This window comes from Emys orbicularis, chromosome 5, assembly GCF_028017835.1.
Source record: "Emys orbicularis isolate rEmyOrb1 chromosome 5, rEmyOrb1.hap1, whole genome shotgun sequence".
In the NCBI taxonomy this organism is placed as follows: Eukaryota; Metazoa; Chordata; order Testudines; family Emydidae; genus Emys; species Emys orbicularis.
The window spans coordinates 143,649,844-143,662,529 of NC_088687.1; the positions used below are offsets into that span (position 1 = coordinate 143,649,844).

The 12,686-nt window shown below is 47.1% G+C and overlaps 1 protein-coding gene across 4 annotated transcripts in view; it reads right to left on the reverse strand.

Annotated features, from left to right (window-relative positions):
• The window catches only part of ADISSP (adipose secreted signaling protein), a 174,443-nt gene that overhangs the window by 44,329 nt on the left and 117,428 nt on the right, over window positions 1-12,686 (reverse strand). For all 4 annotated transcript variants that reach the window (XM_065404864.1, XM_065404863.1, XM_065404862.1 and 1 more), the window contains one exon: window positions 5,132-5,270. In XM_065404864.1, coding sequence (XP_065260936.1) covers window positions 5,132-5,270 — 139 coding nt within the window. The remainder of the gene's footprint in view (window positions 1-5,131; window positions 5,271-12,686) is intronic.

Below are 12,686 nucleotides of genomic sequence, written 5' to 3' on the forward strand. Positions count from 1 at the left end.
GTCATAATGCACGACTGAGCTCTTTGGCGCAAGGGTTGTCCTTTCCCTCCATGGCTGTGCAGCTGGGGCCCCTGACTGCAGCCTCTAGGGGCTAACAGAATGCATACTAAGAATAATAGTCACCATAGTTTTCATCCTCCTCCTGAGTTTTAGTGGCAAAGACAAAGTGGTGTGTAAAGTTTCAAAGGCACACAATAGGATTCTATTCTTTCAAAAAGAATGAGTTTCCTGATCACCACTTGTGGAATGAGATTAGAAGGTTAAAATCAGCAACGGAATTGGAGGAGAAATGCCTTTTCTACAGGCAGAAACACACTCCCACATCCAGTGACAGACACAAGAGACTCAAGGACGCTCACTATTATTCCCACGTTGATGTGTGGGCAGCGTGCGATAAGTCAGCACACAGGGAGGAGCGCCTACTGCCTACTGTGACTCAGTGAACAGAGCAACATGCTGTCATTGTATGCAAGAACTTGATACTTACGAAGAACACCTACAAAAGATTGTGTTTGTCTTGTGCAGGTTTCCACCATATGGCCCAACCCTCCAGAATTTTCGCTGCAGTTGGGAACAAATTAATGCTAGAATCAGGCTTCACTTCAAAGAGGAAATGTGCGTCAACCCACAATGGCAGAAACTCACATAGGTTCAACACAATGGGCTTCAACTGCTAATGATACAGAACGCTGGGTGAAATCTAGTTATTGGGCTACAGTAAGTTTCAAACGTTCTCTCTCGCCATATTAAAAGTATTTATAGTGCAAAACAACAAAAGGGACAGGAGGGTGAAGAGGGTCAGATTCTGATCTCGATGTAAATCTGCCCACATTGGGAGTTGCTCCAAGGTTACACCTGGGCCCCCAAGATCAGAACTGGCCCTAAAATCTTGAAAACAGAATTTATCCCTTTTTTGGTAAGAACACAGATGATCCTGTGTCGTGTTTTCTTATTCAACTGTGTTCCTCAAATATTATAAACCCCAAACAAGCATAACACACTAACAATGTGTGTCATGTCCCCTTTTAGTGGCTAGTCCAATAGAGGATAACTACCTACTATTGCTGCCAGCTGATAGAGTTACTCCTTTAGTTCAAGTGATAGAAACATCTGTGCTGCTGTTCAGAAGGTCACAGGTTCAAACGCTGTTGATGACCCAGGCCAGGAGGAGACAGGTTGTTAGGTGAACAGAGATGAATTTATTTTTCAAAGCATTTTGAAGGAAGCACTACTCCTGTAACTGAAAACTTTCCCCTTGGGATTCCATTTAGACAAATTTAGATTCCATTTAGTCCACAGCCCCAAAAGACCAGTCAGATAGTCGGGAAATAGCCAGAGCAGAGGGACATCTTGGCCACGCCTTCTTTCCTCAGCCACGCTCCCTCTGCTGGGGCTAGAAGTGGAGCACAGAAACTGCCCAACTCACCCTACAATCGTCCACATGCAAGAGGAATCCTCCGCTGGCCCTTTAAGAAGGGCTGCAGGCTGGAATGGGGCCGAGGAGCTGGTGGACAATGAGATGTAAATCTCAGGCAGTAAAGCAGGGTGCTAAAATCCCCAGGGTTTATTAACCCTTCACTGGCCACTGGTAATAAGCACCACTTGCGCTTCAATGCAGACACATCAAGAGTGAAGTTTTGATCGAAAGAGGCTCTTTCCCACCACGCTGTCTCTGTTCCTCTGCGTTACTGTCCCTTCAGCCTCCAGGGTCGGACCGGGATTCCACTGGGAGCCTGCGACTGCCGCTTCACTGGCCAGATGAGATGCAGAAGCCGGATCAGCCAATGAAGGAGTGGGGCAGGGGGTACTGGGAGGCAGAGTGGTCTGGTGGTTAGTGAGCTCGTTGGGGCAGGGAAGTCTCAGGACGTGTGTATATAGCACATGACCCAGCAGGGACCCCAGTGACAACTGGCGCCTACAGGCACTGCTGCAATAAATACAGGTCTAGGAAACCCAGATATCCCATGTGACAGCCCCTGCAATTATCATTGGGATGCCCCACACCGCCCATAATGCTGTCATGCAATATCTAAAACCCCCCTCAGCAGGGTTTGAACCTCAGGCCTTCAGCAGCACAGCGCAGACATCTGCCACTTGCGCCGAAGCAGTGGCTCCGGTTGCCAGCAGGAGTAGACTTTCATCCGCTCTTTGAACCCGCCACTAGGGGGTGTCACTTTACAATCACGTTACATTCACATCAGAGAGCAGCAATGGGTGCCAACCTAATCAAGTGCTAAACGGCTTCTATCACACAGCGCCCATGTACCACGCTGATGGCAGGGAAACCATGTGCCCCTGGAAGGCAGGAACATCTCTGTTTTAAGGGCACATTCTGGGGATCCTTTTGGGTTAGTCATAAGAACGGCAATACTGGGCCAGACCAATGGACCATCTAGCCAGTATCCTGCGTTCTGACAGTGGACAATGCCAGGTGCCCCAGAGGGAATGAACAGAACAGGGCAACTATCAAGTGATCCAGCCCCTGTTGTCCAATCCCAGATTCTGGCAGTCGTAGGTTTAAGAACACCCAGAGCATGGGATTGCATCCCTGCCCATCTTGGCTAATAGCCACTGATGGACCTATCCTCCATGAACTCATCTAGTTCTTTTTTGAACCCAGTTATACTTTTAGCCTTCACAATATCCCCTGGCAACAAGTTTCACAGGTTGACTGTGCATTGTGTGAAGAAATATTTCCTTATGTCCGTTTTAAACATGCCGCCTATTAGTTTCAATGGGTGATGTCTAGTTCTTGTGTTATGTAAAGGGATAAATAACACTTCCTTTTTTCACCTTCTCCACACCAGTCATGATTTCATAGATCTCTATCATATCCCCCCTTAGTCGTCTCTTTTCTAAGCTGAACAGTCCCAGTCTTTTGAATCTCTCCTCATACGGAAGCTGTTCCATCCCCCTAATCATTTTTGTTGCCCTTCTCGGTACTGTGACAGGTTCCCCCGATGGTGTCACCTGGAACTGGGGTACAGCTGAGCCCTCTGCCTCCCCAGCCTGGGCTCCGTCTGACCCCGTGATGCTGAGACACACTACAATCCCCTCCAGGACTTGTGCTCACACAGACACTCATGGAGGCAGGGACACACCCAGCTGCAGTTACATGAAGCCTTCTCCCCAGCTCCGCAGCCTAGGACCCCAGAGCTGTACCATCCTGACCAGTATATGAATTATTACCCTGTCCGCCACTTCTAGAGTGCACGGACTCTTGTTCCTGAGCTGAGATTTCCCCCAAGCACATCACTCAAACCACACTGTCTTAGATAAAATATAAAACAGATTAATTAACGACAGAAAGGTAGATTATAAGGGATAGCAAACGGATCAAAGTAGATTACCTAGCAAATAAACTAAAACTCAATATAAGCCTAATATACTATATAGGATTTGAATTAAGCAGTGTCTCACCCTGTTAGATAGTATAAACAGTCCACCAAGCTTCCATACACAGGCAGGCTTCCTTCTTCCTTGCCTGGGACCAGCACGTCCCCCAGTTCAGTCTTTGTGTGGGGAGTGAGGCCCTTTGGTGACGTCACTTTCCCCTTTTATAGCTTATTCCATAGGGCGGGAACCCCTTTGTTCCAAGCCAAGCTCCCAGCCCAGTTTGTGGAAAAATACAGGTACCAAAAAGGAGTTCAGTGTCCTGTGATCTAGTCACAAGCCCTTGCATGTCCCGATGAATCATGGCAGCCAGTATCCATAGGCTGGCTGAAGCATCCCCAGGACAGTTCATTGGGTGAAGATAAGCTTTCCCCATGGCCCATTGTCTTCGCTGATGGGCCATTCAACTCGAGTAGACTATTCACAGTGTGCGGCAGAACGGATGTAAAGATTTGGGGGTGTTACCCATGACAAGCACATTTGAAATAAAGATTCAGAGTCAATATTCATAACTCCAGATACAAAAATGAGACATTCATACTAATAGGATAATCATATTAGCAAACCATCACTTTTCCATTGACACCTCACCACACATTCTGTATAAGATGCATCATAATTATGCCATAATCATATCACAATCAAACCACTCTGATGAATATGGGGTGCAGAGTGTCACAGGTACCTCTTCCAATTCTAATATATCTTTTTGGGGGATGAGATGACCAGAATTACACAGTATTCAAGGTGTGGGAGTACCGTGGATTTATACAGAGGGATTATGATATTTTCTATCATATTACCTATCCCTTTCCTAATGATGCCTAACAGTCTGTTCGCCTTTTTGACTGCCGCTGCACATTGAGCAGATGTTTCCAGAGAACTATGACTACACAATGACTCCAAGATCTTTCTTGAGTGGCAACAGCTAATTTAGACCCCATCATTTTGTATGTATAGTAGGGATTATTTTTTTTTCCAATGTGCATTACTTTACATTTATCAACATCGAATTTCATCTGCCATTTTGTTGCCCAGTCACCCAGTTTTGCCAGATCCCTGCATAACTCTTTACAGTCAGCTTTGGACTTAATTGTCTTGAGTAATTTTGTATCGTCTGCAAATTTTGCCACCTCACTGTTTACTCCTTTTTCCAGATCATTTATGACTATGTTGACTAGGACCAGTCCCAGGACAGACCCCTGGGGGACACCATTATTTACCTCTCTCCATTTTGAAAACTGACCATTTATTCCTACCCTTGGGTTTTCTTTCAACCAGTTACTGATCCATGAGAGGACCTTCCCTCTTCTCCCATGTCTGCTTACTTTGCTTAGGAGCCATTGGTGAGGGACCTAGTGAAAGGCTTTCTGTAAATCCAAGTACTCTAGATCACCCTTGTCCACATGCTGGTCGACACCTTCAAAAGAATTCTACTGCTAGCCCTGGTTTCTGCTGCTAGGCTCTGGCCACCTAAAGGAGCTGCTGCCCAGCTGGGAGGATGAAATCGGTCCCCGTCTGGCTGAGTGCGTGCACTCCCCTAACGCCTTCCTACATCTGGCACGTCACATGCTGATACCCCCTCATTCTACGAAGTCATTATGCGGGGGGCATTAAGGAAAGAAAGACGTTCAGAGCACCTGGGGATCACAGAGTCTATACAAATAAAACTACCTTCAAGTAAACATGTTTGCCCTTCTGAACCTCCGTAGGCTGGCGCCGGAAGGGCGGGTCTTACCTTCAGCCACTGGCGTGATGCTGATGACTTTAAGGTTCACGTTTGGAAGCGGAATGGCACAAACGTCCTTCCCCAGCCTTTGAATGGGAGGCAGAAGAAACGTGATTTCGTATTTGTGCAGTATCTTCAGAAACCCTACCTGGAAGGGGGGAAAGAAACGCAGGTTGCAGGGTCACCTTTGCCATCGTATTGAACACTTTGCAGCAACAACACCAACCACAGAAGTAAAATAACAAGGTGCCAATGAGAAAGGAACTGAATCCACAGGAACAAAGCCTAGTTTGAGGGGCAGGCTGGTCATTGTAGTTCTTTGTGTTACCATAGTCAACTGAGATCAGGGCCTCACTGGGCCAGGTGCTGTACAAATACCTAGTGAGAGACGGTCCCAGCCCTGGAGAGTTTATAAATCTAAATAGGGAAGATGGAGAAGGGAAGGATTATTACTGCCATCACACAGAGGGGAGACTGAGGTACACAGTTACACAGGGCAGAGCAGGAAATAGAAGTCAGATCTACAGACACCCAGTCCAGTGCCTTAACCATGACACCACGCAAAATAAATGATTAGAACAAGGGACCAGGGAGCCGGAAGCTCCGAGTTTTCATCCCAATTCTTCCACCAACTCAGTGTGGCCTTTGTCGCTCCATGCCTCACTTTCCCCCCCCTGGAAACTGGAGATGGACGGTTTCACGAATGTGGGCGCAATGCTTTGAGGGTGTCTGACGAACGGCGCTGTACCAGGGCAAAGCATCGCTCAGGGCTTGGGTTGGAGGCCAAAGAAAGAGAACAAGTGTGGGGCACGCACTTCTCTTTCGTGTCCCAGATCGTTGCAGACGGGCCGCAAAGAAAAGGCAGCTCTCATTGTGCTCGTCAGGCAGAGAGTCTAGTGGGGGTGCAGGGAAAGGCCCCAGGCTGATCTGCTGCTGGGATGGGTTCCTCAGATATCAGGATAATTCTCCACTGATGTTCCCTGGCTGGGGTGGGGGGGTTGCACGGCTGGGAGAGGGAATGTGGGGGTGGGGGTGATACAGCAGGGTGCAGGAGACTTGAAGGGCATGAAAATTGTGGTTCCACTACTAGGAAAGTCACAGCACCCAGGCCCTGATCCAACCCCCTATGTCCCTAAGCACCCTAAGTCAGTGGCATGGCACCAAAAGCAGGGGAGGAGGGCAGAGCTGATCAAGAAGTCCACTTTTTTTTGTTTGACATGAAATTTTCACATGAAAAAAATTCTGGTTTAGTCAAAAAAAAAGTTTCATATTTTTGCCAAAACCCCCTAAAAAACAGTTTTTGGGGTTTTCACAACCGAAAATCAAAATTTTTCTATTTTAAACTGTAAATTTTGGGGGTTTGGTTTTGGTGTTCAAAAACCAGGAACAGAAATCGATTGGTGCTTTCTTAAATAAAAAAATGTTGTTGTTTTAAAAGTGTTTTTTTATTTAAATGAAATACTGGTTAATTTAAAAAAAAAAATTATTTAAAATTAAATTTGAAATTCAAAACCTATGTTAAGGCCTAAACTTATAATAATCTATTAAAATCATTTAAATTAAACACAAAAAAGAAATATTAATCAGTATGTTTGCTGCCAAGTTAAGAAAGTCAAACCACTGAACTGGTGGAAGTCACTGGCTAAGACCCGGAACCACAGTTTGCTGAAGTGCTAAACCAGCTTTTGATAGCAGGAGTCTCTTCTGGGGGTACAGAAAGAATATTTTCTTCACTTCAGTTTGTTCATCCAGTTCAGTTCAATGACTAGTTCATTCAAAGTTAAGAAACCAGTTCAGAGTTGAAAAAGCAGAAAAGTTTGTTTTCCCCTTCCAATCTATGAACCAAAACAAGGTGTTAGGGGATGAGATCTACTAGTTCTAAAATCTTGAAAGACATAACTGAAAACAATCAATTCAATATACTACTTCTACCGATAATACTTCCTATGTTTAATAAATCAGTTTATTTTAAATGCAAACCATGCTTTGATAAAAATTTTTGCTTATGGTACCAGCTCATTTAAGGTAATTTAACTTTAAAAAATTAAATGCTGTTTTTGTGCATTTTAAATTCAATTTGAATGACAATCCAAATAGAGCCTGAACCAATCACAAGCAAATTAATCACTACTAAATAAGAATGGCATCATTCACCATTTCCTAACATAATAAAATATTAAAAATTAAGAATCTGAATAAATGTAAGTCAAGCTAAATAACTGCTTAAATAAGCAATACATATAGTGTAGTCTCCTGGTTAGCAAAAGGAAACACCAAGTTTAGTGTAAAGGTTCCATTTAGTGGCAAATCAACATGTTTTAATGGCTACCAACCAATGAAAAAAAATCAACCTTTCTTTAGGAAAATAACTGAAAAGTACAAATGAAAAACATAGAACCACAGGGTCAGAAGGGACCACAAGGGTCATCTAGTCTAACCCCTGCCAAGATGCAGGATGTGTTGTGTCTAAACCATCTAAGACAGGTGGCTCCAGCCTCCTTTTGAAAACCTCCAGTGACGGAGCTTCCACAACCCCCCTAGGCATCTGTTCCATTGTCCTACTGTTCTGACAGTGAGGAAGTTTGTCCTGAGATTTAATCTCAGTCTGCGGTGCTGTAGTTTGAACCCATCGCCTCTCGTCCTGCCGTCTGTGGCAAGAGAGAGGCACCTTTCTCCATCTTTTTTATGGCAACCTTTCAAGTGTTTGAAGATTGCTATCACGTCCCCTCTTTTCCAAACGAAACATACCTAGTTCCTTCAGCCTTTGCGCATATGGCTTGCATTCCATTCCATCCCATCCCTTTGATCATCTTTGTCACTGACCTCTGGATCCTTTCCAGTTTCTCTCCATCCTTTCTATACATTGGTGACTAAAATTGGACACAGTACTCCAGCTGAGGCCTACCCAGCGCCAAGTAGAGCGGTACTGTCACCTCCTGTGACTTGCATGCTATGCCTCTGCTAATGCAACCTAAATTGCATTTGTCTTTTTTGCAACAGCATTGCATTGCTGACTCATGTTGAGGTTGGGATCCACCACAACTCCCAGATCCTTCTCGGCAGTGCTGCTGCCAAGCCAGTTTCCCCCCATTCTGTATTTGTGCATTTGGTTTTTCTTCCCTAGGTGTAGCACCTTACATTTGTCTTTGCTGATTTTCACTTTGTTGTCTATAGCTCAGTTCTCCAATTTATCAAGAGCCCTCTGAATTAAAATGATTAAAATAGTTTCCTGCCTGCCAATTAAAATCAGCCATTAAAGATCAATGAATGAGCCGGTGATGTTGTAGCTGAACATCACCGGCTCATTCACCTGCACGTCCACCAATGTTATATATGCCATCATGTGCCAGCAATGCCCCTCTGCTATGTACATTGGCCAAACTGGACAGTCACTACGCAAGAGGATAAATGGACACAAGTCAGATATCAGGAATGGCAATATACAAAAACCTGTAGGAGAACACTTCAACCTCCCTGGCCACACAATAGCAGATGTAAAGGTAGCCATCTTACAGCAAAAAAACTTCAGGACCAGACTCCAAAGAGAAACTGCTGAGCTCCAGTTCATTTGCAAATTTGACACCATCAGATCAGGATTAAACAAAGACTGTGAATGGCTATCCAACTACAGAAGCAGTTTCTCCTCCCTTGGTGTTCACACCTCAACTGCTAGCAGAGCACCTCACCCTCCCTGACTGAACTAACCTCGTTATCTCCATACTGATTTATACCTGCCTCTGGAGATTTCCATTACTTCCATCTGAAGAAGTGAGGTTCTTAACCACGAAAGCTTATGCTCCCAATACTTCTGTTAGTCTTAAAGGTGCCACAGGACCCTCTGTTGCTTTTCACCAAAAAATAGTTTCCCAACCAGCTCGGGGTGGGGGGGAGAGGGGGAGACAGGGTGCCAAGGGACATAAGAGGCACCTGCTTGTACCAGACACTCCACATCCAGATCAGCCACAGACACATTAAGCAGGAGCTGGTTGGGCAGGGAACTGATGGGCAGGATCCCCTGGGAGGCTAATATGAGGGGGAAGGAGTCCAGGAGAGCTGGCTGTATTTTAAAGAATCCTTATTGAGGGCACAGGAACAAACCATCCTGATGTGCAGAAAGAATAAAAATATGGCAGGCGACCAGCTTGGCTTAACAGTGAAATCTTCAGTGAGCTTAAATTCAAAAAGGAAGCTTACAAGAAGTGGAAATTTGGACAGATGATTAGGGAGAAGTATAAAAATATTGCTCGAGCATACAGGGGTGTAATCAGGAAGACCAAGGCACAACTGGAGTTGCAGCTAATAAGGGATGTTAAGAGTAACAAGAAGGGTTTCTACAGATATGTTAGCAACAAGAAGGTGGTCAGGGAAAGTGTGGTAACCTTACTGAATGGGGGAGGCAACCTAGTGACAGACGATGTGGAAAAAGCTGAAGTACTCAATGCTTTTTTTGCCTTGGTCTTCACAGACAAGGTCAGCTCCCAGACGGCTGCATTGGGCAGCACAGTATGGGGAGGAGTTGAGCAGCACTCAGTTGTGAAAGAACAGGCTAAGGACTATTTAGAAAAGCTGGACATGCACAAGTTCCTGGGGCTCGATACAATGCATCCAAGGGTGCTGAGGGAGTTGGCTGATGTGATTGCAGAGCCATTGGCCATTATCTTTGAAAACTTGTGGTGATTGGGGGAGGTCCCGGACAATTGGAAAAAGGCAAATGTAGTGCCCATCTTTAAAAAAGGGAAGAAGGAGAATCCGAAGAACTACAGACCGGTCAGCCTCACCTCGGTCCCTGGAAAAATCATGGAGCAGGTCCTCAAGGAATCCATTTTGAAGCACTTGGAGGAGAGGAAAGTGATCAGGAACAGGTAACATGGATTCACCAAGGGCAAGACATGCCTGATCAACCTGATTGCCTTCTATGATGAGATAACTGGCTCTCTGGATATGGGGAAAGTGGTGGACATGATATATCTTGACTTTAGCAAAGCTTTTGATATGGTCTCCCACAGTATTCTTGCCAGCAAGTTAAAAAAGTATGAATTGGATGAATGGACTATAAGGTGGATAGAAAGCAGGCTAGATCGTCGGGCTCAATAGGCAGTGATCGGTGGCTCGATGTCTAGTTGGCAGCCGGTATCAATCAGAGTGCCCCAGGGGTTGGGCGTGGGGCCAGTTTTGTTCAACATCTTCATTAATTATCTGGATGATGGGATGGATTGCACCCTCAGCAAGTTTGCAGATGACACTAAGCTGGGGAGAGAGGAAGATATGCTGGAGGGTAGGGATAGGGTCCAGAGTGACCTAGACAAATTGGAGGATTGGGCTAAAAGAAATCTGATGAGGTTCAACAAGGACAAGTGCAGAGTCCTGCACTTAGGACGGAAGAATCCCATGCACCGCTACAGGCTGGGGACCGACTGGCTAAGCGGCAGTTCTGCAGAAAAGGACCTGGGGTTTAGAGTGGACGAGAAGCTGGATATGAGTCAGCAGTGTGCCCCTGTTGCCAAGAAGGCTAATGGCATATTGGGCTGTATAAGTAGGAGCATTGCCAGCAGATCAAGGGAAATGATTATTCCCCTCTATTCGGCACTGGTGAGGCCACATCTGGAGTATTGTGTCCAGTTTTGGGCACCCCACTACAAAAAGGATGTGGACAAACTGGAGAAAGCCCAGCGGAGGGCAACGAAAATGATCAGGGGGCTGGGGCACATGACTTACGAGGAGAGGCTGAGGGAACTGGGCTTATCTAGTCTGCAGAAGAGAAGAGTGAGGGGGGATTTCATAGCAGCCTTCAGCTACCTGAAGGGGGGTTCCAAAGAGGATGGAGCTCGGCTGTTCTCATTGGTGGCAGATGACAGAACAAGGAGCAATGGTCTCAAGTTGCAGTGGGGGAGGTCTAGGTTGGATATTAGGAAACACTATTTCACTAGGAGGGTGGTGAAGCACTGGAATGCGTTACCTAGGGAGGTGGTGGAGTCTCCTTCCTTGGAGGTTTTTAAGGCCCGGCTTGACAAAGCCCTGGCTGGGATGATTTAGTTGGGGCTGGTCCTGCTTTGAGCAGGGGGTTGGACTAGATGACCTTCTGAGGTCCCTTCCAACCCTGATATTCTATGATTCTACGTAGCCATGCCCCAAGATGCCAATTGCCATGGGGTGTCTCTCCCTTGAATCCATGTGACAATGAACATCTCGGCTGACACGGGACTGAACCAGGGACCTCCCTAAGAGCTTGAGCTGATGAGCCAGTGCTCTCTAAATTGGGCTGTAACACATCCTCTGAGGGTGAACACAGGGGGTCCTGTGACACGCTCCTCGGTGGGTTACATGACCACTCCTCTGCCCTGGTTAATTGTGGCTGTTTCCATATTATAAACTGCATTGCCGGCACCATCTGTCTGATCTGTATGAATGTTTGTCAGAATGCACAGGTCTAATTATGACACTTCCTGGATACGTTGCCTATTCTGTAATCAGGAACAGATTTACCATGAAACAAACCGGGAGGTGGCATGGGGCCCCCAACGACAGGGGGCCCCCAAAATGCAGGACAAATCTCATCTGACCACCTTTCCCCTAGTCCCAGCCTGCGGCGCAGCAGGGCACAGGCAGGCAGGCTGCCTGCATGCCGTGGCTGGTGGCCCCATGCTGCTCCCGGAAGCGGCCAGCTGCTGGCACGTCTCTGCACGCCCCTGACGGGGGGGGAGCAGGGGAGGTGGCTCCACGTGCTGCCCTCACACTGGGCAGCGCACGGAGATCCCTTTCCCCCCCCACTCCCGCCTAGGAGCCACTGCCAGAGGGGGGTGTGTGCTGGTCTCTTTGGGAGCTGCGCTGCCCGAGGTAAGCACCTCACCCCTGACCCCCTTCCGCACCCCAACCCCCTGCCCCAGCCCAGAGCCCGCCCCCAAACTCCCTCCCAGAACCTAACCCCTGCGCCCCCTCCTGCACCCCAACACCCTGCCGCAGCCCAGAACCCGCTCCCAGCACCCAAACTCCCTCCCAGAACCTAACCCCCGCACCCCCTCCTGCACCCCAACACCCTGCCCCAATCAAGGTACCTCACTTTATTTTCATTTACTTCCCATTACTTATAATCTAGGAGGAGGATGAAGAAAAACGGGGGCAGGGGGAGATAAGAAAGAATGTTCTTTTTCTTGGCTGGGTCCCAAGGAGGCGCCCCAGAAATGAAGCTGGGCACAGGGCCCCACTATCTCTAAATCCACCACTGTCTGTAACGACTTAGGGCTGGTCCACACTACCCGCCCAATTCAGCGGGTAGAGATCGATCTTCTGGGATCGATTTATCGCGTCTCATCTGGACGCGATAGATCGATCCCAGAAGCGCTCCCCCGTCGACTGCGGAACTCCTGCTCGCCGAGAGGAGGAAGCGCTGTCGACGGGGGAGCCTGCCTGCGCCGCGTGGACCCGAAGTAAGTAAATTTAGTTCGATCTAGGAAACGTCGACTTTAGCTACGCTATTCTCGTAGCGGAAGTTGCGTTTCCTAGATCGATCCCCCGCCCCAGTGTGGACCTGCCCTTAGTTTATCCAAAAAAATGTAAATCGTGCACC